The sequence below is a fragment of the Antedon bifida genome, chromosome 8 (assembly GCF_963402885.1).
Source record: "Antedon bifida chromosome 8, ecAntBifi1.1, whole genome shotgun sequence".
Taxonomy (NCBI): Eukaryota; Metazoa; Echinodermata; class Crinoidea; order Comatulida; family Antedonidae; genus Antedon; species Antedon bifida.
In genome coordinates, this window is record NC_136233.1 from 18,999,815 (window position 1) to 19,025,536 (window position 25,722).

At 34.0% G+C, this 25,722-nt stretch overlaps 5 protein-coding genes across 6 annotated transcripts; all 5 read right to left on the reverse strand.

Moving 5' to 3' along the window:
- Positions 1-6: 6 nt before the first annotated feature.
- LOC144850256 (peptidyl-prolyl cis-trans isomerase 6-like) lies at positions 7-2,445 on the reverse strand. The gene is made up of 4 exons (XM_078707495.1): positions 2,157-2,445; positions 1,215-1,419; positions 442-561; positions 7-323 (listed from the first exon to the last, which is right to left on the reverse strand). The coding sequence occupies exons 1-4, from the start codon at positions 2,220-2,222 to the stop codon at positions 103-105; spliced, it is 612 nt and encodes a 203-aa protein (XP_078563621.1). The 5' UTR covers positions 2,223-2,445; the 3' UTR covers positions 7-102.
- Positions 2,446-3,474: 1,029 nt separating this feature from the next.
- Positions 3,475-8,326, reverse strand: LOC144850254 (uncharacterized). Its single transcript, XM_078707492.1, has 7 exons — positions 8,147-8,326; positions 6,476-6,683; positions 6,046-6,165; positions 5,173-5,381; positions 4,845-5,058; positions 4,528-4,647; positions 3,475-4,354 (listed from the first exon to the last, which is right to left on the reverse strand). The coding sequence occupies exons 1-7, from the start codon at positions 8,207-8,209 to the stop codon at positions 4,134-4,136; spliced, it is 1,155 nt and encodes a 384-aa protein (XP_078563618.1). The 5' UTR covers positions 8,210-8,326; the 3' UTR covers positions 3,475-4,133.
- A 321-nt stretch (positions 8,327-8,647) lies between these two features.
- LOC144850893 (uncharacterized) lies at positions 8,648-15,313 on the reverse strand. Its single transcript, XM_078708398.1, has 7 exons — positions 15,127-15,313; positions 13,650-13,857; positions 11,651-11,770; positions 11,003-11,211; positions 10,166-10,379; positions 9,836-9,955; positions 8,648-9,651 (listed from the first exon to the last, which is right to left on the reverse strand). Exons 1-7 carry the CDS (start codon positions 15,181-15,183, stop codon positions 9,431-9,433), a joined length of 1,149 nt encoding a protein of 382 aa, XP_078564524.1. The 5' UTR covers positions 15,184-15,313; the 3' UTR covers positions 8,648-9,430.
- A 775-nt stretch (positions 15,314-16,088) lies between these two features.
- On the reverse strand, positions 16,089-19,700 carry LOC144849728 (peptidyl-prolyl cis-trans isomerase B-like). Of its 2 annotated transcripts, none has more exons than XM_078706756.1 (4): positions 19,545-19,700; positions 18,173-18,398; positions 17,407-17,526; positions 16,089-16,988 (listed from the first exon to the last, which is right to left on the reverse strand). In XM_078706756.1, the coding sequence occupies exons 1-4, from the start codon at positions 19,614-19,616 to the stop codon at positions 16,768-16,770; spliced, it is 639 nt and encodes a 212-aa protein (XP_078562882.1). In that variant the 5' UTR covers positions 19,617-19,700; the 3' UTR covers positions 16,089-16,767. The 2 variants fall into 2 exon arrangements, with proteins under 2 accessions (XP_078562882.1, XP_078562883.1); XM_078706757.1 differs by having other exon boundaries at positions 18,173-18,395; positions 19,545-19,687.
- A 374-nt stretch (positions 19,701-20,074) lies between these two features.
- On the reverse strand, positions 20,075-25,722 carry LOC144849718 (sialate O-acetylesterase-like). The gene is made up of 10 exons (XM_078706741.1): positions 25,613-25,722; positions 24,893-25,045; positions 24,060-24,244; positions 23,576-23,714; positions 22,964-23,177; positions 22,766-22,878; positions 22,514-22,644; positions 21,966-22,126; positions 21,632-21,824; positions 20,075-21,305 (listed from the first exon to the last, which is right to left on the reverse strand). The coding sequence occupies exons 1-10, from the start codon at positions 25,665-25,667 to the stop codon at positions 21,081-21,083; spliced, it is 1,569 nt and encodes a 522-aa protein (XP_078562867.1). The 5' UTR covers positions 25,668-25,722; the 3' UTR covers positions 20,075-21,080.

Here is a 25,722-nt window from a genome sequence, read left to right on the forward strand (position 1 = left end):
TACATATATGTTCATAAAATAGAAGTTCGTAAATGTGAACTTTGACTTTAATTTATATTATTACTGTACTGGCATTGTCTGCTATATACATTTGTGTATAACCTATGATTTCTCAATAACATACGGAGGACTAATATAATCCACCATACTGTCGTCAATCAGCACATCTACTAATGGCCAATCACGGCTGTCGGTGTCTAGTTCTTGTATGTTTTTCACTAGATCCATCCCCTCTATAACTTTGCCAAATACGACGTTCGATCCGTCTAACCAAGGTGTTCGTTTTGAGACAATATAAAATTGGTTTCCATTTGTGTTTGGACCTATAAGTTCAAAGACAACAAAATAATATTAAATTGTTTCAATTTAATTTGTATTAATTAGCAAGACAAACACTTATTACTGCCCTTATTTATTGGAATATAAGTATTAACCACTTACCGTTATTTGCCATGCCGACCCAACCAGGTCCATAATGCTTCATATCAAAGTTTTCGTCGTCGAAATAATCTCCATAAATACTTTCAGTTCCTGAGCCATCCCTTTGGTCAAAATCACCCCCTTAAAATTAAATATAGATATTTTTACTATACAGTATACCTACGGTATAGTTATCTTATATTGTAAACGTTTGACACGTATGGTATACATTATATGTAACATACAGGTTAATCTTGCTGAGATACACCGCTTTTCACATGCACGTAAACACTTCAGATACGTGCAAATACCAATGCACATGTAGTCTTTAATGCCTCGCCTCTGTAGGCTTGTTCTGAGATGTTACATCGATGTAACACGAATGCTTTAACAGGTTCGTAAAGAATGTAACACTTCATGATGTGTGTAACCTACGTATGACATTTTTCACGTCATGTATTCGTAATTTGCATGAGTGTCACAGTTTATTTGATATCGTGTCCTCAAACCATCTTCAAATTCGCGCGGATTTAAAAGGTTGTTGAGGCACGTGGAGCATGCGTTTAACTCTGTTTTTTTCATTCGGTCAAAATTATATGCCAACAGATTTCACTTTAAAATACTAGTTATATTGATTTGTTTTTGTATTCATATTCCCAGTCATTTTGAACCCAGCTCAAGTTTACACGCCATATGTGCCAAAATGACTACTTTTGAATACACACGTGATGATACAAGGAGAAAATCGCGCGTGGTCGTAAAATCGATTCAACTGATGAGCCAACCGCACTTACCCTGTATTATAAAATCTTCAATAACTCTATGAAATTTTGTTCCAATGTAACCTTTTCGTCCGCTTCGTTTAGCTAGAGTCACAAAATTCTTCACCGTTCTTGGTACAATCGTTCCAAACAGTCCAATTATAAGTATCCCCGCTGACTTACCGTCAATACTTATGTCAAAGGTCACTTCATGTGTTACTATGGCGTCAGGTGATGCCTAGGAATAAAAAAAAGTTTATTTTATGATTTATGTTGGCGTCATACAACATGATTCAGGAAATCTAGAATGAAACTAAGGAAATAATTAAGAAAATAAAATGTCACCATGGGAACTATAATTATATTGAATATACTGCCTGTGTTAAAAGTGGCCTATGTGTACTGTAGGCCTATTGTTCATGTTTTAATTGTACATATTGAGATATTGATATTGGATGTTAATCGTTTTGACAAGCTGAATATTTTATTTATTTATTGATCCATCAATTCTTCTCAATGGTTTCACAAACATGTGTCTATTTTTATTGTGTTGATGTGGTAGACGGTTGCCAATCGCATTGGTTAGTCAACACTCAGTATAAATGTGTACTTGACTAAAAGAGGGCAGTTTCTGCATTTTCGTGAATTTTAACGGTATCTGTTCATGAACATGCCTACGTTCATTTCTCTATATGACATTTTATGTAACATATAGGGCTATATAACTATAGTCCTATCCGTAGGCATACTATCGGTCCTAAAAGCGTAATGAAACAAGGTTAATGTTATAGTACTGTCCTAATGAGATCACGCGTGGCATCTAAATATATCACATAGTTTATATTATAGTAACATCACATAGTTTATATTATAGTAACATTATAGTACAGTTAACTATGCCGTATGACAGCGTCATGAAGTACTGTTATAAATATTAAAAGAACAAACTTAACTAGCTTACAGTTACCAACTTACGAGAATGACTGAAATGGTGACGATTAAAATTAAAAGCAGCGTATGGAGCATGTTGCCCATCATCATGGGACAAATTCACAAGTCCTAGCTGGCCGTTATACAGACCAATCCATGCATATAGACGACCACTACAGACGTTTAGGCTATTATCAATAATGCCCTGGTTCAAAATATTGCCGATGAATGAGATGACCCCAAGACGATGCGACGTGGCATGAAGACAGCCTTGGGTTGTCGAGCAAGCAGGAAACTAAAGTTAAGCTATTGAGTGAACAGTAGCAGTCGGTACCCCACAGCGGATACAGTAATAAAACACCTTTGATTTATAGTCGAATATCTTGACCTCGTCCTAATCAACCACGTTACGTAACACAATTTAGAGAAAACAAAACTTTAAACAAATATAAAACAGTGTATATAAATTGCAATACACGATATAATTGGCCCGGGAACTGAACTGGTCTTTCATATTCGAACACCATGTACAAATATAAATAAAACCATGTTTACGGTGAGAATTAAAACGGCATAAACCGGAGAATGAATTTCCTTGTAATAGTTACAGATGACATTTTCTCCCTTTTCTCAGTTTCTCCGTTTTGTTAGATTTATATCTATCTGGCAGATTATATTACATTTTTATGTAGGCCTATGTTAGATTCAGCCACCGTTAAAAATGTATTGTCCCCCAAAAACATGAAAAATTAAGATTAATTAAATTAGACTTGGAATAGGTTATTTTGTAGGTAATCGCTTCTGTAGAAAAAAAATACAAAAAAAAAAATGTTTTCACTATAAAATGACAAAATAAATGGTTAAATTCAACCAAAAATCCATTGGCTGGCGAGCCAATTTTACTATTTGATTTTTTCTCTCAATAATTTGCCATGATGGCCAACTGTATTTTCTAAGATTTTCTCATCGTAAACCGATCATATCGATGGGCGATTAGTAGGCCTATTTAATATGTTGTATGACCTACTTTAAACTGTTAGTTTCACCATTAATAATCCTCGTTGGGATTACAGTTGGGCCTAACTGCAATATCAAGATCTTTGTAGTTCGTAACACGCATAGGCCCTAATTTAATATGATCATTATGTAGCATCATTTTCTTCATCACTACAATATGATTAATTATCACCACCATGTCTCCGTATAATTATCATAATAATGTATCATTATCCCCATGATTTTGATCAAAAATGTTTTATCAAATATGGAATGTTCTGGTCGATACAGATTTATATTTAGATGGTACGTTAACTAATTTTCATTATAGACATTTTTTACATAAAAATCGACAAACAATTTATCTTTGACGTTCAATTTATTTATCTCTCTCCTTACATACGTAGAAAAAAAAACAAAACAAGATAACACACCTTTGTTGCATTTGATAATTAAAATTGTTATAAAAGAATTGAAAAGGAAACGACAATTTATGATCATCGTAAAAATACGAACAATCATGTTTTTTGTAGAAAAGTACATAAAAAGTAATTAAAATCGTCTAAAAAATCTACACTTGTTTTGCATGATAAAGCCCATTGTCTTGATATTATTTGCACTTCGAAATATGGTATATGAAGATGAGAGAGCTCTACACTCCTGGGCATAACCCCAGCTGAATGAATGTGTCTCATTTACATACATCATACATAATTTAATCATCTTGCCGTCAAAGACTATACCCAGTGAACTGGACGGTAAAAATGATAAGTTACTGCATGCAACTATAAAAGAAAGTAATTTTGTTCATGATTTTGTTATCATCATGGTTCACATTTTAGTAATGTCCAGAAAGTGGAATTCGCTATCTGAAGACAACTACTTAAAATGAAAACGGAGTTGTTTATGTTTTACAAATAGTTCTGCTTGAGTTTCACGCGAAACTTTGCTTATTGAAGATTATTAATTGTGAACCGCTTTAGAAAAGAACATACCGAAATGTAGGTTGACAGGTATATTGCATTGTTATGCTTTCTCAACGGTAAATGGTTCATCAATTTCAATTATGCCGCATTTCTCAATAACAACTTCTTTGATTGGTCGATCATTCTCGTTTGTTGGATTAGATTCGATCGCTCTCACTACATCCATACCGTCGAGTACTTTACCAAATACAACGTGTTTGCCATCTAACCACGCCGTTTTGACTGTGGTTATGTAAAACTGAGAACCGTTTGTATTCACACCTGTAACGACAAAACAAATTTTAATAAGAAAAAAAATATAATATTTTTTATTTAGTGTATTCTATTGAAATCCGAAGTTCATATAGATTCCAGGGATTCAAGCATAACTTCTTTGATCATTGTCGAAGACAATTTGTTCATTCTGAATCCATTTCATACAGTAAATGCATTACCTTTGTTAGCCATTCCGACCCATCCAGCGCCATAGTTCTTCAGCTTAAAGTTTTCATCATCGAATACTTCTCCGTAAATACTGGTGAAGCCGTAACCATTACCCTGTAAGAAGTCTCCACCTGAAGCAACATAAAACATATAAATAAGCAATTTGTCTACGTGGAAAAAAAACTTTTATGATGTATAATCAGATACTCAAAACTAAATTTAGTGTTTTCTAGATGTCACATCACATTCTAGCTAACTAGAGCTAAATATCGTTGAGTGAGTCGCTAACTCATCTAAACTTGGAACTTCTCTTTGATGGAAATCTTACCTTGAATCATGAAGTCTGCAATAACACGATGGAATATACTGCCCTTGTAACCTTCTTTGATTGTTGGATTTGTTAAGAAAGCTTCGAAGTTTTTAATGGTTTTCGGTGCTACTTTTTCACAAAGACCGATCAGGATTCTGCCTTTTGGTTCTCCTCCTATGCTAACATCCATGAATGCCTTTTTGGTAACTAATGCATCGACCTCTCCATCATCCTAAAATATATAATAGGTCAGAGTTTAAATGTAAAGTTTTGGACAGAAATTATTTTAAATAAACAGATTTAGCTTTCACATTAGGCCTAGAGAACAAATGCAAGAATTATTTACGTAAGTGACTTCAATGTTGCTCTTGGCGACTTTAGAGTCTGCGATGGTGACCTTTTCCAAAGGTTTGCCTTTGTCGTTGGTCTTCAGTGACGAAATTTTATCGACGACATCCAAGCCTTCAACAACTTTTCCGAAGACAACATTACGGCCATTCAGCCAATCAGTGGGCTTGGTGATGATGTAGAACTGGTGACCGTTTGTATCCGGACCTATACCGCATCAAAAAGGAAAATATGCTATTTGAATCATTTAATAGAAAGTGTAGTAATTTTATTGGCTCTGAAATAGTGTCTGGTAATATGTAATGTATATAATAATTCAAAATTGTTATGAATGTAACCCAAACAAGTAAGTAAAACTCAGACACGTGAAAGCATTTGAATGCAAATTAAGATCACTTGACATTGACACGTGCAAGCCTCGTTGAGGTTGCAGCCGAACATTAAGGTAAAATAATATATTTTGTACTGTTTTTATTTGAACTTAATTTAACATATGCGTGGTTTTAGAAAATCCGACATCCGAGAATCAGTGTGTACAACATATACCAGCCACAATTCAAAATGTCGGATCAGTTTTAGTTTGGTCAGTCAGTCACTGTTAGCCAGTCAGTCTATGTCAATCGGTCTCTGTTGGTCAGTCAGTCACTGTTAGCCAGTCAGTTTATGTCAATCGGTCTCTGTTGGTTAGTTAGTCGATTAATAGTTCATAATACACAAGACGATGATAAACCTTGTTTGTACTAACCAACCACATGAAGATAGGAAACACGTCGGTCTCAATCTCTGTCGGTCAGTCAGTATCTGTCCATTTGACTATCAAACTGAAAAAATACTCTTATTATAAAGTTATAAGTAGATGACAACAACGAACCTATATTTGCCATTGCAATCCAGCCGGCTTCAAAATGTTTCAAGTTAAAGTTTTCGTCATCGAAGTATTTGCCGTAAATGCTCGTACTTCCTGTTCCATCGTCTGTTAAAAAGTCTCCACCTAAATTCAAACCAAACAGTATTACAAGTTCATAATTGACAGTACCATGCTGACGATATGATACAATAATGTTGTGATGATGAAAACGATTTTGAAGATGACAAGCTCGTAGCCAGAATTGTTACATGGCGGCATCAAACAGTTTTATTTATTTGCTTTTTTTGCCTAGGTAGGATTAGTCATACAATTGTCATAAGCCTAAGTATTTACAGGACTAGTTTGAAAATTGATCTTTGAACAAAAGAGGGATACGTTCTCAATGAAATACTGTATTGTTCATATGGGTATTGAAAGTGCACGGTTATCTTACCTTGGATCATAAAATTCTTTACTACTCTATGAAACTGGGAACCCTTGTAGCCCTCCTTTCCACCTTTCTCCGCCAGCGAGACAAAGTTCTTCACCGTTTTTGGTACCTCATTCCCAAATAAGGCAATTTTAATAGGTCCTGCCTTCTTGCCTCCGATGTCTATGTCCATAGTGACGGCCTGAGTTGCAGTTACAACTTGTTCTTTTGCCTGTCAAACAATAAACAAACAGTTTAACTATATTTTTCTATATCAATACTTTTTCCGATTCTCATAGATTTCCATTTTAAATTAATTAATTGCATTTCAGTATGTCACCGGGCGATTTAGAATTCATGTTCTATGCATGTTGTGTTTATATATGTATATATTTGAATCAATCATCACGGTATGCAGATATTGATTTCATCTTGCCGCCAGGAAGTTTCAAGAATACAATTTTAACACTTGGTATTTGAAAGGCAACCGTATTAAACTTAAATTATTTATAAACCCTATACTTTTAATAGGTTCAACTGCTACTTCCATAAATCATACACGTTTTGTATCCACCACGGAGGTTCAGAGAAGCTAGTAGAATTCCGAGGGAAATCCAATGGGAATTGAAACTTCCACGTTGCTAATTCAGCTTCCCTTTTAAAGATGAGTGAACTGAAATCATTCAAACGTGTTTGAAGAAGTTTTGTAACATTTTGCAAACGATAGATCGTTCTTTTTAAGAAACCTGTTGGGTACCACCTTGCCTGTCAGTTCTATACAATTTAGTTTTCATTAGTGTTCAAATGAAGTTTTAAGTTTTCTCGTTTTATAGTGGATATCTGAGCTTTAATAAATGATTTGACATCTGCTTTATTAATTTGAAGTCGATAGAATAAGGAATCTCAATGATATCCAGGAATGAAAGTAGGAGTTGGTTTTATAATGAATGAATAATAATTAATAGTAAAGGCTTGTAATTTCTTCCGGTTCTATTTTTTAAACTGCATACTTATTTGTTAATAATTATTATTATGATACAAGGAAAAATTATCAAAATAATACAGTTCTACTGTATTCCAATAATTGCACAGTAGTCTAATGACCTTTGTAAACAGTGCAGTATTAATTACACCTGTTCGATAGAACAGGAGCTATCATCGTGTTATGTAACCCGGTATGAGTGCTTAACTATCTATATTGTTGTTAAAATCAAACATATCGCACCAAGTTGGCTAGTACTATCAGTCAATTGTTTTGATAAACTTTATTAATAATGTCCACAAACATTAATCAAAGTTAAAGGGCCTGTTTTTAATTTATAAAAAAACAACTCCAAAGAATGTTGTCGACCTTGCCACGTAGCTGTCTTTAGTTACACATTAGACCAATAGAAACAAGCGTACAGTAACATACTTTATAAAGACGCTTAGAATAAACTTCTGACAGTTAAAAATATTTTATTATTACCAGTGGTTTTACATATTAAGTAATAACCTGCAAATTTAATTAGTATTTTATGGATAGGAATACAATAGGCTAAAATGGTAGATTGTCTAATTACGAAGGAAGTCATTGCTGATGATAATATAATAGCATATTCTCTATGTAGGCCTATATATACATTTAATTCTGGTTAATAATAGTATAAACATTAGTAAAGGAAATCATAACTGACAAATTATATAATTACTTACGTTAATAACATTGAGAATTGAAAGCAAACAGACAAGCAGTGAAGCCGACATTGTTGAGTACATCTTGGTTGGTCTAAGACGGATGGTGGAGTGATGTGGGACTACTTAATTCAACCCTAGGAGGTTTGCTAGGGTACAACGTGGCAAGTCGCGTCGTTGCTGCTAAGTCGGTGTCAAATTTTCTCTACAACTATTTCCGTTTACTAATTCAGCGAGGTCATAGAACGTCTGGAACGTAACACTTAAGATCGAGGGTAGTTTTTGACTGAAATGTTGAAGACGATATAAATAAAATACGCTTCTGTTGGAATTAATATTTACAATTTAGGTCATTTGTAGATATGATAAAAGTTCACAATATATTTTAGATTATCATTAAATTGTTTTAGTTTTGAGCGGATGAAAGAATGTAAATTATGGATATTATTATGACAGTTATGCAAATTAAATTAAACAAATTAAAATAAACAGACAAGAAAGGATCAATACAGTGTAGCCATCTTAAGTTATTAGAATTTAATATTCTCGATGATATCAAAATAAACATAAAAAAATGTTTGTACAAATGAGGTATTAATAGGCCAGTGAACCCATGGTTAGACTAACTTTAATTCAAAACATATGTAGGCTAGGCCCTACTAGTAAGCCAACGGATAATATTACAATATTGTCAATAGATGTCAACGTTTTACGATATGTTTGGAAAAGTAGTTAATATTGTGCTATTTTTATATAATCGGTCTACTCATACTCCTACATTTCATATAAAAAATATTTAACGAAACTACAAGAACACATGAGCGTCTTGATGTCTGATCGAGCTATACCTTATTTCACAGACACGTGAGAGGATTCGGGTAATTAAAAATACAGACATCGTTAGTTTATTTCCGGAGGTCAATTTTGAAACTTGTTTTACCACTTTTTGTCGACTGTCGGTGTTAACCAGAGCTGACCATATCTTGTGATATAGTTTGTGCTCAGAAAGCCAAATAGGTACAAATTACTCTACAGTATTGAATGAATGACTGAAAACACATCCCTTACGAGTCCAGAAGATCTGTAGGCTACACTATCTTTGATGAATAATGGTATGCCTACTACAAATGTACACGAACATTTTAATTTGACTATTAATCAAGGTATTGTATGCTTATATATCAATGAGACAATAAGTTTGCGCGCGTAAAAAGTCATACATTTCTATCAACATCGAAACGCGCGCGTTGTGTTACCCCGTGTTGTTAATTCTTGATTAAAAAAAAAACCGCTTCCTGGATCATGTCATAATTTCTCAACTTCAAATGGTTCTTCCACTTCAATTACTCCACAGTCAAAAATACCAACGTCTTTGATTGGTCGATCGTTAGCATCTGTTTCTACGTTTTCCATTGCCTCTACCACATCCATACCTTCGAGCACCTTACCAAACACAGTATGCGTTCCGTCTAGCCAATGTGTCGGTACCGTTATGATGTAAAACTGAGAACCATTTGTGTCTGGACCTGTTGATAGAACACAACGAATTTATACTAATATGGAGATTTCATAACTAAATATATAATGTATTTGATTCTTGGTCAGATGTTTTTTGTACTTCATACTAAGTACATTTGAGAGTAGGGCAAACATCTGACATTTTCACTATTAAAACTGTTTTATATTATTTGGTCGTGTGATGTTACAAACCTGCATTTGCCATAGCAACCCATCCGGGTCCATAATGATCCAATATGAAATTTTCATCTGGAAATGATTCGCCGTAAATACTTCTGCCGCCATAACCATTTCCATCTGTAAAATCACCACCTAAACAATACAGAAACAATGTAAAAACAATGTAATTGTTGATGTTGATCAATAGGCAGATCAATAATTAGAGGAAATATCCCACCCGATTGCTGTTTACTGGTCCGTCCTTAGTACTCACATCTTCATAAAGTGATAAAAGGATCATCTATGAAATCAAATGCGATATAATGTATGAGATTGACCTTTGACAGTAACGCTCATATTCACCTTGCATCATGAATCCTTTAATTATTCGATGAAAGATACTGGTCCTATATCCTTCCTTTTCTCTTTTCTCAGCAGCGAGCGCCACGAAGTTGGCAACCGTCTTTGGTGCAACATCGCCAAACAAACCTATGACGATCCGGCCTTCCAGTTCGCCATCTATCGTGATGTCCAAAAACACTTTCTTTGTCACCATAGCTGCATACTCACGATCATCCTGTAAAAAAAGAGAATTATTCGTTTTATACAGAATAACACTTGTAGTTATGCAAAGATTATGATGAGAAGAGGAAAGAGAGAATTAATTATTAATACAGTATGACCATTAAAGGTTTCCATATTAGGCCTATAGGATAGCATAAATACATTATTGCATCATCGTAGGGCCAAATGTACAGAATAAAGTAGATAGGTTGAGTAATTTTAATCGTTAGTATTTCAAGGAAATGTAGTTTGATAACACTGAATGCATCGGAGCTTACACATTTACTGAGGCCTTTCTGCCTCTACTTACAGAAATTTCCAACAACTGTACTCGGTACTGTGCTGTTGTCGATGGTTGTTAGTATTTTTTCCCAGTCAAGTTAAAGCTCTGTCTAATCAAACTAGTTTGGCAAAAAATGTGATGTGCCCAAAAATATGGGACTGGTATGCTTAAATATGGTAAGTATATGACATCATCATGTCAATATATGGGCACATCACATTTTTTGTCACATAAAGTTTGATAGTGTAGACAGAGCCTAAACTAATTACGGTCATCTGTACACTATACGGGGTGTATATTTGCCATCTGTGCAGTGACTGGAATTGATTTTCATGAGGATATGATTCACTTACATAAATCAGTTTTACCATTACAGTGTTCACCCTAGAAGCATCAATTATCACGTCTTCTTTAGGAGCGTCATTTTCATCTACTTCGACTTCTTGAATCGTTCGTAAGACATCCAGACCCTCTGTGATTACTCCGAAAACGACGTTTTGATCGTCTAATGAAGGCATCCGATCACAGGTTATATAGAACTGGTTTCCGTTTGTGTTTGGGCCTAGAGAAAGTTTGTAGAATAGAAATAATATTGCAATTGTAGAGTTGCAAACTGTACATTAATTTCCCTAAATATTCCTATTGGATATTTAACTGTCAATTACAAAGGAATAAATAAATTACATGTGCACATTGCTAACTGTAGAAGTTGATGCATAATGTATAAGTGGTTTGTTTGTTGTTGCACATTTGGAATTCAACTACGATAATTGAAGGCCTAGTTCTACCACTCTTTTTGTTTAAAAATAAATGTATTGTAGCTGATGATAACGAACTCATTTGGCACCCCAGACTCGACCTGGTTTTTTTTATTAGTTTATCATATTTATAGCCTCATTTTCTAAGACACGTTCAATGTTATAGTAGGTTGCCTTTTTGATACAATAAATTCCCATAGGAAAGCTGTATAGTCTAGTCGAAATCCCATAGTATATATTTACCGGCGTTTGCCATAGCAACCCATCCGGGTCCGTAATGCTTCAAGTCGAAGTTTTCGTCTTTGAAGAATTTCCCATAAATACTAGTACTTCCGCTACCATCTCCATTGACGAAGTCACCACCTTTGGGCAAAAACAGGAAATATTGTTATAGAGATAATGAGTAATGTCAGACAAGAAAATTAATTCATTTTCAAGTAATGAAATCTAAATACCTGTACATGGCATTTTATCATGTTTTGAAAACTTAATTGTGTTTCCAGAGTTTTGGACAAAACTCTGAAAAAGCTCTAAAATATAGAGGATAGATTATCAGATAATTGCTTACAATATTTTTTAGGATAGTAACAATTTTGGTTGGTGGCCTACATTATTTTTAGAAAACTCTCTTTCTTTTGACAAAATGAAGTTATTTTTCTCAGAGCGCATAAGATGCTCCCATGTTTCGGAGGGAATATTCATTTAGAAATGTTTACGGTCATGCCAAAACCACCCACTCCCGCCCCCCCCCCCCGCAATAACAACACAAAATTAACTGCCACTGATAAACATTAGTTTGAAGCATCTCATTTCCTTTAGTTTTAAATTATTAAAATGCTTAAGTCATGTGAAAAATCAAGTGCCGTTCTCAATTATCTCTGGACAGGAAGATAACATAATTTTCAAGGAAAAGCAATCAAATTAGTTATAAGTTTTTAATAGACAATGACATTTATAAGAATATTTTGACCTTCGAACAGTTGAATTCATTTATGTTTCTGCCTGACTAGTGTATCCAAGATGTTTTAATGAGAAACTTCAGAGAAGGTTATGTTCCATACCCCACATAAAGTGAATTTTAAATTGTAGAAAACAAAATGTTTAAAGATGTATTGTCCCTTGAAAGACAAAAAATGAAGGTCAAAATATTCTAAATTTAAATTGGCCATATCAAAGTAATATTAAAGTTTTGGCTCGAACATTCGAGTTAAAAACAAGTTTACGTAATTAACAGGTAGATTAGTTTGATTACATTTTGTCTGGAAAATCGTCGCGAGCGAAAGTAAACAAAGATTTCAAACCACGAGTATGCATTATTATTAGGATTGTTTACAACTCGTCACGATTGAGAAGGTGTTTTTACACAACACAGATCGCGAGGAAGTTTTATGATTATGCATACAGAGTAGCCAAACAAGCGCGTTGCATTATGAGATATGTTTTGATCGAAAACTTTGACTGGAAGTCAAAGTTATTTTTTGAACAAAAAAACGTCTATTTTTCAGTTAAATGATTTTTTCCGACTAATTTTTGGTGAAAGTTAATAACTATTATGATACTTCAAAATGACCCACTTTTTTCGAAACCTTTTTTAAAATTTTTTTTTTGGAATTAGTCAAAGGGACAATACATCTTTAAGTACCGAACATCAATATTAATGGCCGATATTATATTCTATAGTTTCATTACAATTGCAAAAGATTGCAGCGCTTAAGCCTTAACTTAACTAGGTTGCCCATAAAATGGAAAGTAACTTGAAACTCCAGTTGGAGTTCGTTAGACACGGATAAAACTTTGCTAGTAGACCGTACAGAGCGTAGACAACTGGTATAGGATTGTTGGTTTTACAACATTTCATTCTCTATCTGAACGCCTGAGTTTGTTCATCAAGATATCACCATTGCTGTAATGCATTTACAGTACTCACAACAGAAGAATGCTATAATTAGTTAGTTTAATTAGTCTTCAGAGATTATGTTTTTCAAAACACTATGTACACTTGGTATCTGACGCCGTTTGTAATACTATTTGATAATCTTGACTAACACTGCTAACACAATGAAAAACTCTGCAATTTTGTTGTTAATTTTATTTGATCGAGCCACTGATGCCCACAACATAGTCATTTTCAGTAATTTGCCTTTTGATTAATACTTAGAATAGACATACATTTGGCTAAAAAACATTTCGCAACAATACAATTCAATTTGATTTATGTGATGAAACTACAGTATTACATTACCTTGAATGATAAAACCTTTGGATACACGGTGTAATTTTGACCCTTGGTATCCTTCTTTTCCACCTTTCAAGGCAAGAGCTGCAAAATTTGCAACCGTCTTTGGAACCACTTGACCAAAGAGTCCTATAACGATTGTGCCGATTGGTCTGCGGTCAATGGTGATATCAAAGGAAACTTTCTTCGTAATCACGAGCTCTTTTTCGGCTGCCTGAAAAGTTTAATTCGAGTTGACAGTATGATGAAACTTTATTGAAAACATACATCAATGGATCCTAATAATTTAACTATTATTTATCGTTGGTATAATCTGTTTCCGTTTGTGTAATGTGTAACCGTTACATTCAAATTTGATTGGTTTATATATGATTTATGAAGCTTTTATTAGCGTAATGAGTGATGCGGTAATTGATGATAATTTTTTCATTTTGTATTTCGCCTGATTTAAGAATGTATATCAGGCCCAAGTACAAAATGCACATAAATATTTATTTAATATAACTTTGGAACCAAGAACCAGAATACAAGTATGTCAAAAAGAGATGATGAATTTCACTTGCCCATTAAAAAATGTAAAAAAAAAAATTAAGAACATTTTAAGACTGAAATTTAAACACTGTAGGCCTATATGAGCCCCTGGGATACTAATTATAGCCGGTAATAATTATACCTGTATTTTAAACAATACCTTCAAGAACATGTATGTTCGTACGATGTGCAGTAGTAGGCCTACGTATGTGAATATGTAATGTGACCCACCCTGAAGCAAGCAAACTTGTTGCACCTATTAAATTACAACCTTGATCTCGAGTTTATAACCTTTGAAATTGCTTTTAGTGTATGTTTTGATTAGACCGGGTGATTGATGATGAAGTAGATAGGCCTAATGTATATTGCACCCAGTAAAAATGCGCTTCTCCTTGGCTTGTAGTAGAACGTTCAAAATGTAATCACATAAGAACAATCGGGCTGAAATCGTTAATAAAAAAATTGACTGTAGAACAAAAACACATAACCGAATTTAAACTGCAACGAATAGAGAGAAACAAGTACATACAAACCCGCTTCATGTTTGGTGGAATACCCGAATTTTTAATATACATATAAACAGAAAAACACCGAAAAAAAGACATTTTCTGGTAAATACTTTTTAGTGACTTTTGTAAATCTTTAAATGGATGACGAAAAAAGTTGTACGGCATTGCCAACTTTATTTATATTTGATGCCAATTTTCAGTTAGATTTCCCTTAAAAAATTAATTTTTCAATATAGATTCCTTTATATTCATCAAATCGAGAACATATTGATGTTTTTTACTGATATGTTTTGCAAATTTGATTCAGCCTATTTCATTTTAAGATATAAAAAAACAACAAATTTGGTCAAGGTAAAAAGACCCTAATGGACGCTCTACAAACGAATGTAGGTCAAACTACTGTATGAAACCTATTCTATTGAATGATGAAATAGAAGACTTACATAACCATTTTCCAGCAGGAGTGACATAATGATTCCAACAATTAAACTGGACATCATATTGGCAATAACTGGACGAAAGTTTAAAACGATTAATTAGTAATATTACCTAGCCGTTATAAACAGTCGTCAATGCCGAGCGCTCTCTACGTGGCAACTGGCAAGTTTCCCTGGCGTCTGCTCAACTTCTACTAGCTCCAAGTAAAGAAAACTGTAATTACAATTTCCGATGCCCAATTTACAAGGTAAAATGCGGGATTAAAATACCAGTTAGTCTAGAAATCAGTGGGTGGCGCCCTTTAAATTAAGATCGTCTTGGATGACGTCAGAGCAATGGTAATTTTTATTATTTTGAATGAGGAGGAGGAAAGCCGAAGGATAACCTTGGGAATACAAATTAGATTAGTTTGTCTTATGTCTTTTATATAATAATGTTTTGACAAATTAAAGCATTGAACGGACATAATCACTCTATTACAACCATTTTACCACATGACCAGATCGTGTTTTTGATATAGTCTTATTGTTTTTTTAATATATTTTATACAGTGAATAAAAAAAAGTAAAATAATAAAAACCTCAAAATCTAAACTAACAATCAGTTTACTGAACTTGAAACATGTTGAAATAGTAGATTTGTCTTCATATTTAGAAAGAAGAACTAAAAGTCGGGTTGAGCAGCGATTGAATTAATTGTAAAAAGTTAATGAAATCGTCATCGCCGAAGTTATCGTACGGCAGTCGTCGTGCATTTTCGTCATCCTATTGTCACTGTTCGTTTTGACCAACACCTCGTTATTGCCACGTGACTAAAATCTTGACGACCTCGTATTTTCTCATCATGACATAATAAGCTTATAACACGATATCATTATATGATCAGACACAGTACTTTTACTTTATATTTTATTAAACAAATTATTAAAAGCACGAATAAATAACTTAAGGCACGTCTTTCGCATGACTTTAAATTTTGCCTCGTATTTAATACCTTTAAAAAGATAAAGTTAAACCATACAATCATAATACCTTTCACCGAAAATAATCTTAAATTAAAAACAGTTTGAAGCTCGGTAATATTTAATTTGGATTTAACAAATGCATTGTTTTTGTATGACGAAGATACTTACAAATACTAAAGAATGATTACTGTTTTACGATGATTGATTTAAAAATCTATATAATTATTAGAAACATTTATAGCATGATTATAACATAGAGGTTTATTTTATACCTCCGTGATTATACACGGACATTAGAAGGATGGGTGACGTTTACACAATAAAGGAAGATTTTGATTCGGGAATTATTTTTTTAAATCAAATTGCTTTAATAGGCCTACCATTTTAATCAGCGACGCTGAAACATAAATGACCGTATTCAATACAATTTCGAGTTTTGGTATAAATGTTTAAACAACGCCAACATGTTGATCAGGCTATTCCCCATTAAATATTTGGATAATCATTGAATTGAACATGATTTTCCCCAAATAAAAAAGCTACAAATTTATCCGTATCACGTGCTCCGACATGGACAGGTTTGTACATGTATTCATGGGAAAATGCAAATATTCTCCGTAGAAGCTTTTGGGGATTTGCATTTTATTCCAGAATTTTCTGTCTCTTCTCCTGTTCAACATCTTTATGATTTTTCGACGACAAATGGTTCGTCCACTTCTAAGACACCACAGTCTGAAACGAGCACGTCCTTGTACGGTTTATCACTTGAATCCGTTTTGATGTTTTCTATTTTTTTTACTAAATCCATTCCGTCGATGATTTTTCCAAAGACGACGTGCCTGCCATCTAACCAAGACGTCTTGACAGTCGTGATGAAGAATTGAGAACCGTTAGTGTTTGCACCTATAAGAAGAAATGATTGATCGTCAGTAGTATTCAGTTTTAGTTCTTAGTTCACACGTACGGCTTACGCAAGCGGTAAAGTAATCGCCATATCGCCATACGTGTGAACAGGCTCTTAGTTGTTTGTCCTGGCCACGTTATGGAAAAATTAAACGTCCTGGTCACGTTCTGGAAAAATTACACGTCCTGGTCACGTCGAAACATCTGTTGATTATTTCCTCTTTATGATATATTCATAACTGGGATTTAGGTATACATGTAAGTGAATACAGATAATGATTAGCTTTAGGAACCATGTCTAAATTATTCGACTGAAGTTACTGCGGTAAATACATCTTGTTTGCTATTTAAAGGGATGTTTTCTGAGGTATTGATTGGCGGTCAATTTGCAATGTGACCCTTCTCACACGGTACTTACCTGAATTTGCCATGCTAACCCACCCTGCTCCATAATGTTTTAAATCGAAATTTTCGTCAGCAAACTTATGGCCATATATACTCTTTCCTCCATATCCGTTTCCATGCGTAAAATCTCCACCTAAATTAACATAGTAAATACATTAAACTGTAAATACTCTGAATATTTCACTTTTATAACCTTCATCGTTTCATCAATACTACAATTATCGTCCGAGTATCATCATCACCCCACCAAAGTCATTGTTGTACCATTATCACAATATATCACAATATATATTTATACAATAATAATTCTCAACAACATTGTCATCATTAAACAAATTGTTCTCATTTCATCATCATAATCATCAACATTGTTATCATTGTCAATACCATTATCATCATCTCATCATATTATTCCTATCAATAATTGTCATATTATTATCATTTTTATCATCCTATCATCTTCACCGTCAACATGAACATCATGCTATGTCATCAATATTGTTGTGCTATTATCATCATTGTTATCATCTCATAATCTTGATCATCAATATTGTCACACCATCAACATTGGTATTCATCATTAATCATGACTTACTCCTCACCAAGGACAGTGTTGTCATCTCATTAACCTCCTATCATCAACAACCTCCTATCAACAACAACAACAACATCAACAACCTCAACGTCAACAACATCAACAACCTCAACGTCGTCAACAACAACAACCTCAACAACAACAACCACAAACAACTGTTGTTTGTTATTAGGCCTATCTTTACCTTGAATCATGAAGTCTTTGATAATTCGATGGAATTTGCTGCCCTTATATCCCTCCTTTGCACCTCGTTTCGTTGCAAGTGCAGCAAAGTTCTCTACCGTTTTTGGAACAACTTCGCCAAACAAACCAATAACAATTCTGCCGATTTCTTCACCGCCAACTGACATATCGAAGAACACCTTTTTGGTCACTAAGGTTTCGACAGTTTCATCCGATGATTCGGCCTTCTGAATAGAAAAGAGACATTTTAATAGGATAATTTATTAGATTGTCATGATATGAAGGAAACTGGAAAACGTTTTTCTTCTGGGGTTGGGGATCCATAAAAAAGCGTTCTCTGTGATCCGAAAGCATCATGCAGTAATTCTCCTCACTCTAATATTTCGACGTCTATAACCACAGTTGTCTTGTGCTTTTAGTGTTGGGTTCAATTCACATCTACTACCATGGTTCCCTCTCGAGGTAACACCTTTTGTATAAAAAAATAGTAGTTTTCACGCTGTAGTATTATTCATGAATTTAATTGTTAACGCTTTGACAAGTTGGAAAAGTATTGATAGCTGTTCCCGACCGATCGATTGGCCGGTTGTCGACGATCGGGTACCAAGATCAATGATCCTACTATACCTAGCTGTCGGCTGGGCATGGGAAATAATAGATTTGTCGAGTATTGAGTAGGCCTATATAGTAGTCGATAGATGGATATTGATTTATGGTGTTACCAAGTGACTTTTTGAATAGAATGATAAGCTGTAAATGCAGACTCCACAAATGAAAAATAATAAATTATTGATATTTAGAATTCTAGCATATGCCTAATGAGGGATGATTGTTTATGCATCTTTGTCGTAGGCCTAATCTGTATTATCAATAGCATTTATTAGATGTTATGATTTGCCGGTTCAGTCTGAAAAAAGTTTTTTTTAGTAGAAGGGGACATGACCAAGCTTCTGACTACCTCCATGCGTTAATACAATCTGAATAATACATATTTTTGTAGCATATATTTCTAACAATAAAATGTCTATTTTTAAATCATAGGCCTATTTATCTGTTTTTAAATGACAATTTAATGTAGGCCCATGTGTCTGTTATTCTTGTGTACTGTAAATACTGTAAAATGATGGTATGCAATATAAATAGTGTATGGCTACATTCCTACCTGGTTAATCAATGACACACGTTTCAAAGCCTGGTGGTAACATACCTTTCAGTATAAATACACTATACATTGTGTCAATAATTCAATATACATGTGGATCACCCACCCAATGTTTATGTCAACTCCTCGTTTATCAATCGCATTTAATACGTTACGTTATCTAACATTATTAAAGCTAATGATAAAAAACATACCCAGATTATGTACTTACAGTGACAAAAGCTAGGCAGCAAAATGATATACTAAAAAGTACACGTAGTAGAGATGTATACGTTGAAGCCATGTTGTTTTTTTCTTGGGACTTCAGAAATGTAGTTTCATCTAAATGCTTACTTACAGGAAGTCGTTTGCTTACCAACCAACCGGCGCTTATGACCTATCACTCCAGGGATCAATGTAAACTAGCCAATCAGAATGGACTGGTGCAGAGGGGTTTCCTAAAAGTTAAACGTGGCAGACTATCAGATACAGATTCTGAAAATTACGTAAGAGATATATCACGTGATTCGAACTTTACTGCTTATTGATTGGACAGTTGAATAATATTAGTATCTACTTTTAAAATTGTTTCTAATTAATAAGTTTCATAGGAAATTTCTGAGGGTACGTTTGAACCGTAAACTACCACTACCCCTTCTCATTTTTAAGTGGATACACTTTAGGGTGCCAATAGGAACAAGAATATATTTGTTCATACATGGTTATAACTAATCCATCATTAGTTTAATGTGGAAACGTCCATTGCTGTGTTAGAAAAGAAATCTTTATTTGCCTTTGCATTATATGATGAAATATACATAACAAAAATATATTCGCTTGTCTTTAATTTTAATACAGGAGTAACATGTATATATAAAATTAAATTAGTACTATAGTAAATGTATCAATACAATAAATCATATCTAAAATTGTATTTGCATTGTTTCCCAAAAGGCAAGGTATTACTGTACACGAAAAAGTATGTTGATATAAAGTTTGCGGCCTACACGTCCACGTTTTTGTAATTCTGAAACTGAACAGTCCTTTATACGTGGTGTACCGCAAAGTTGATATCAACATTTGATTTCATCATGCAAACCTTCAAACAATATAATACTATATTGATAAAAGTCTATAATATATTTTCTATTTCATTCTTCAGCATACTAAACCGTTAACAAATTTAGAGAAAAATAGTTGCAACATAAAGAGAACCTCCATCTTTAATTACACTGTTTTTTTTTTTATTAGAAAGTACAGTAGATAGATTGATACTAGTAGGAACATGAAATTAGACTGAATTTCAGTTAATAATGCATCCCTTTCACCACAACAAAACATGCATGGGGCATCTCAACAACCGTGCTTTGTATGGTGTGTGCAAACTCTGGAGTGGTATAACTGTATAACTTAAATATGAAACAAAATATTTTATATTTTGATTTTTAGTTTATATTGGAGTTATTAAACTAGGCAGTCAGGTAAATCTATTAATACAGCTTTGAAATATTAATTAAGCCACCACCCATTTTATATATGTACCGTAACCAAATTCAAAACAGTTTCTAGTTGAATTAAACTAGGCAAGTAGAACCACTATTAAGGGGACACACAATAGGGATGAATATCTGAATAGGGGTTGGAATTAATGTTGGTAGTGTATATTCCCCTTTGTTCAGGTAAAGTGTCCCATTAATAATGTTCAAATTCATAAACAAACAAAGTATCATGTAAAAAAATATTTCTCTAGTTAAATCGGGAATGTTGTCTATTTGAGCGGCAAGATGAATGGCGCGCCAGGTAGTTTATTGTCAACGCTGTAGATGGAACAGTTTTTATATGTACATGGATACTCTCTCCATAGATACCGGAGTTGATTCGCAACTCCAGTAGTGCAGTTGTGTTTTAGCGTAATAAGCGATTCCGACTTCTGGCCGACAATCAATGACGGATACCATACGTCACAAAGTTCAGCGGTCGGACAACAGTTAATCTGAAATATAATGATGTTAATATATGTAAATTATGTATACATTATTTATTAAAAAAACATCCTGTATATTTATTTGTCAATAATTGGTTCACCTATTTTGAAATTAAAAACTGTACACAAGATCAGTTTCTACACAAAAGTATGTTGGTCTGGTTTACACTAGCTTTTTTTTTTATTAACTGAGTTAACTGTAACATAATTCATAGATTTGTGAGAATGGTTAAGTTCTGGTTTATTCATTACTAGGTTAACTGTAACATAATGGTTAGATCTGTGTGAGAATGGTTAACTGGTTTATATTTGCATTTTTTTAGTATTAAACTAACCTCAAAGCCATCGTTATTGACAACAGCTACTTTAGCTTTTCCATTATCATAGGCTATTGTAAGAGTGTCGTTTTCGAGAGCAAACTTGGTTGGAAATGGCCCTGAACCGGTTACATAACTTTCTTGATATACCACCACTCTGGCAGATAATGAAAGACGGTATCCCACTTCTTGTTTATATCGTGGGTGTATTCTGAGAAAAAAACCAATAACTACACATTTTAAACAAGTTGGAAAAGTTAACCAGAGGCAGATAGAGTAGTTCCGCTGAAAGAGGACAACCTAATTAAGGAATCATTCATCTTAAAGGATATAGAATAAATTGACATCTTACGGATCATATATGGAGGCTGGGTCAGGAAGGTCAATCGACACAGCCATAAACACGTTTTCCATTCTTGAATTTGGAACGTAGCCGAAGTCAGCAGTTTGATGCCATCGCAGAATTGGATAGTTGCCAATTAATCCGGGTTTAACACTGTTTGATGTGCACAACTAAAGAAAATCAACGACTGAGGAGTTAAGACTTTAAAGTACTCACTGGTTGTAATAAAATGAAAAAAATAAGATACTGTATTATTTCACTCTACATATTACATGCCATGCACTGTTTTGATCCATCATCACGATTGGGTTACATTGCACATTCAAATTATTGGTCTCAATGAGTTTAAAAAAATATTTTTTTTCACTTTTAAAAAACTGCTGTTCAGTAATTACAAATGCAATGCACATCCGTTCTGTTTTACAAAATGGACGACAGTAACATTTTGGTAAATAATTTCAAATTATTTAAACAAAATTAATTAATTAAGAGACAGAGATTTGAATGTAGCTTAAACGGTTGTGTGTGTTTATTGGAGAAAGTTTTGTTGCTTGTACCTGTACAAAACCAAATGGAAATGTCTTGTCTGTTAGGCCACCTGTTCCTTCATACCATTTCTCTCTCCAATCATCTATCATAGTAGGGAATGTACAGTTGTAGCTGTTAGGTGAAGGAGTGTTAGCCTCACCTTTAAAACAAAAATTGCTCCACATTATTTCAGTGTTGGGATGGTAGATTTTTTCTATATACTGTAGTTGTACTGTTTTGGTTTTCTTTCATTTATATTTAAAAAAGGATGATACATTTACCTTGGTACCAGATGGCGCCTTTAATTGTCATATTGATAAGAGGATGTATCATAGCATTCCATAACACACTGTGACCACTGGGCCCACCAACCTCATGTTTTGTAAAGTCATAGCTGCAAGAGGTAGTATTGAGAGAGGTGTGTTAAAACAATGGAAAATTTAAATTTCTTATAACACAGTCATTATTCGTATACTAACCTTTCTTTGTTTACCTCATTCCATGCATGTTTCTTTATCGTCCTATTACACTTAGCGAGAGCATCAGGTGACGACCAAGCCTCAACTGGTGTACCTCCCCAATTGGTAGATATCAGTCCAATTGGGTATTTGAGATGGTCATAAAGGTCCCTTCCAAAGAACCAGCAAACAGCTGAGAAGTATGTGAATGTTGCGGTGTCTTTACCAAGTGTCTCTAAAATACATAGTTTTAAAGCATTACTTTGATAGAGAGCACAAGATTGCGCAATGGTAAGAAATGGACCTTGTACGTAAAAAAGACAGAGTTTAAAACCTGTTGAGGCTGTCTTATCACTGTCATGCATCAGAAGGGGTTAGGCTTGATATACAATTGGTATGCAAATCACTCTATGTTGGATGATCACTGTGCTATGACTGTGTTTATACAAATTGAGATGACAGAGGGTCACTCCCCTTTAAAAGTATTTCTGGGGGTAATTTCTCTACATCTACATTCTACATTTAAAACGATTCTATTTTCGGTTTAGAATGGGATATTAGACTCAACTTGCAACTTGCAGTTGTACAGCAAAGACCCTAACGTTGGGATATTCATATCTCTGACCTACATACCTGGAGTGGGCTTTGACCACGGTTGATAGACTGCTTTAAGATCATAGAATGGGATATTGGACTCAACTTGTTGTACAGCAAAGACCCTAACATTCGGGTATTCATATGATTTTAGTAGTTCTTCAGTTCCATTGAATGCCTAAAAAAATAAAAAAAAATTAAGCATTTTAAAATTGACAATATAAATAGAAAACTGCACAATGGAGACTGCACAATGTTTATCCTTGGCAACCCAACATATTATTTATCAGTGGTTAAGCAGAACGAGCATCATTGTCTTGTGTAAATTCTTTTGATTAATATACAATGCCTCATATTTACATAAATTTAATTGGGCTTACAGTATTATTATGTTGTTGCAAAGTTTTATAGTTTTATAAAAAATAAAAATATTCATTCACAGCTACCCTTTAAATATTTTTCAGTCAATCTGTCAGTTACTCTACTGAATTCAACATCGTACCTGGTATATAATATACAGTACCTGTTTAACTTCAAATGCCATGTTACTCTGCCCACTGCAAACCCAAACATCACCGAAAAGAACATCATTCAACTCAATGACCTCATGTATTCCATCACTCAATGAGGATATCGTGATTGTGAATGGACCACTAGGTGGGACAGGGTCAAGGGTCACCTTCCATACAGCATCAGCACTAAAAGAAGCTAGAGATTAAAAAATGGAAAGTTTCAATACAACACATAATCTCTTATATTATGGATGGCAAAGTAATAAACACTGACAGTATCTTCTAAGACTACTTTGCTCCATGTGCAGTCAAGATGCGTACAGTATTATGATCATTTCGCATTGTCTAGCAAAACTCTGGAGTTTACAGGGGCACCATCACTGGTGCTTTGCACGGTGTCTTCCTAAGCTCCTCATCTCCAGTGTAGTTTTGCTAGGGAATTTGGAAGCATTATTGAACAAGCAGAAATATGTTCCCACTACCTCCCATAATTTATTTATTGGGTGTAAATGGATACCATGACCATGACACCCTTCCCCGTCTCACACCACCCCACCTCACTCCCCTCCAGTTGCCTATTAGCATAGATCATCACTAATTAAGGTTCCACAGTCCATCCATGGAGGTATTAACTATTATACCTCCATGGTCCATCTATCATGGCATTCATATTCACAGGTATCTATACTTCAGGTCTGAGAAGTCCAATGGAGTACATCTACCAATGGTGTTGCTATTCAAAAATAAAATTACTGTAATACACAAAGCACTCTGTAAAATTAAATTTAATTTTGGTTTATGATTTCGTTTGCATTCTTTTTACAGAACTGTACATGGAACTTACTGCTTGTGGCTACGGCGCTGAACACTTTTCCTTTCAGTGTGACCTCAATTTGAGCACCTTTGTTGGCATAACCCCATATATTGGCCCGCTCAGGGGCCATCTGTAACACCATGTGATCATTATAATAAGACGCTAACCTGAAAGTTGTTGATCCTAAAATTAAAAATGATGGTCATTAATAAAATAGATAAAAAATTAAAGTGCGCATGATCAATCAAAGTATTAAGAATTATTGCATTTATTGGATAATTATCTGATTTGAATGAGATATTGGTTAATTTTTCTGCAGGAACTTTATCAGTTAATTATCAGTTAACTTCTTGCTGCGGAAACGTTAGAGTATAATTTTATTTATTTGTTAGGATCAATTGAAATAATGGATTTGAGTCGCAATCAATTTGAGGCGTGGCCAATTTGAAATCAGTCACTATTTGTATAAGGACAACCAATACGGTAGAGTTTGTAAAAAAACAGAGGATTTTTTTATTCTTTAATTCCCCCATCCCTCCTTCATGATACAGTGTGAACTTCGATTAACTGTTAGGTCCTCTTAGAAGCCTACTTTTTACCTTAGTCGTAGATCATAATATAATAATTAAATAGTCTCTAAGTAAACTGTATTAATTACAGAATGTGGTGCAAAAAAAAATTTAATTTTAATATTTAATATTATTTTTCAAATAGATATTGTATCTATACATAAATTCGTGTTATACCTACCTACAACTGTTTGAACAAAACACGTGAAAAACAATAGTAAAGTTAATCTAGACATAGTTGTGTCTGCAGTTAGTGTTAGTACTAGCTACGGCAATCTTCACGGTTTGTTT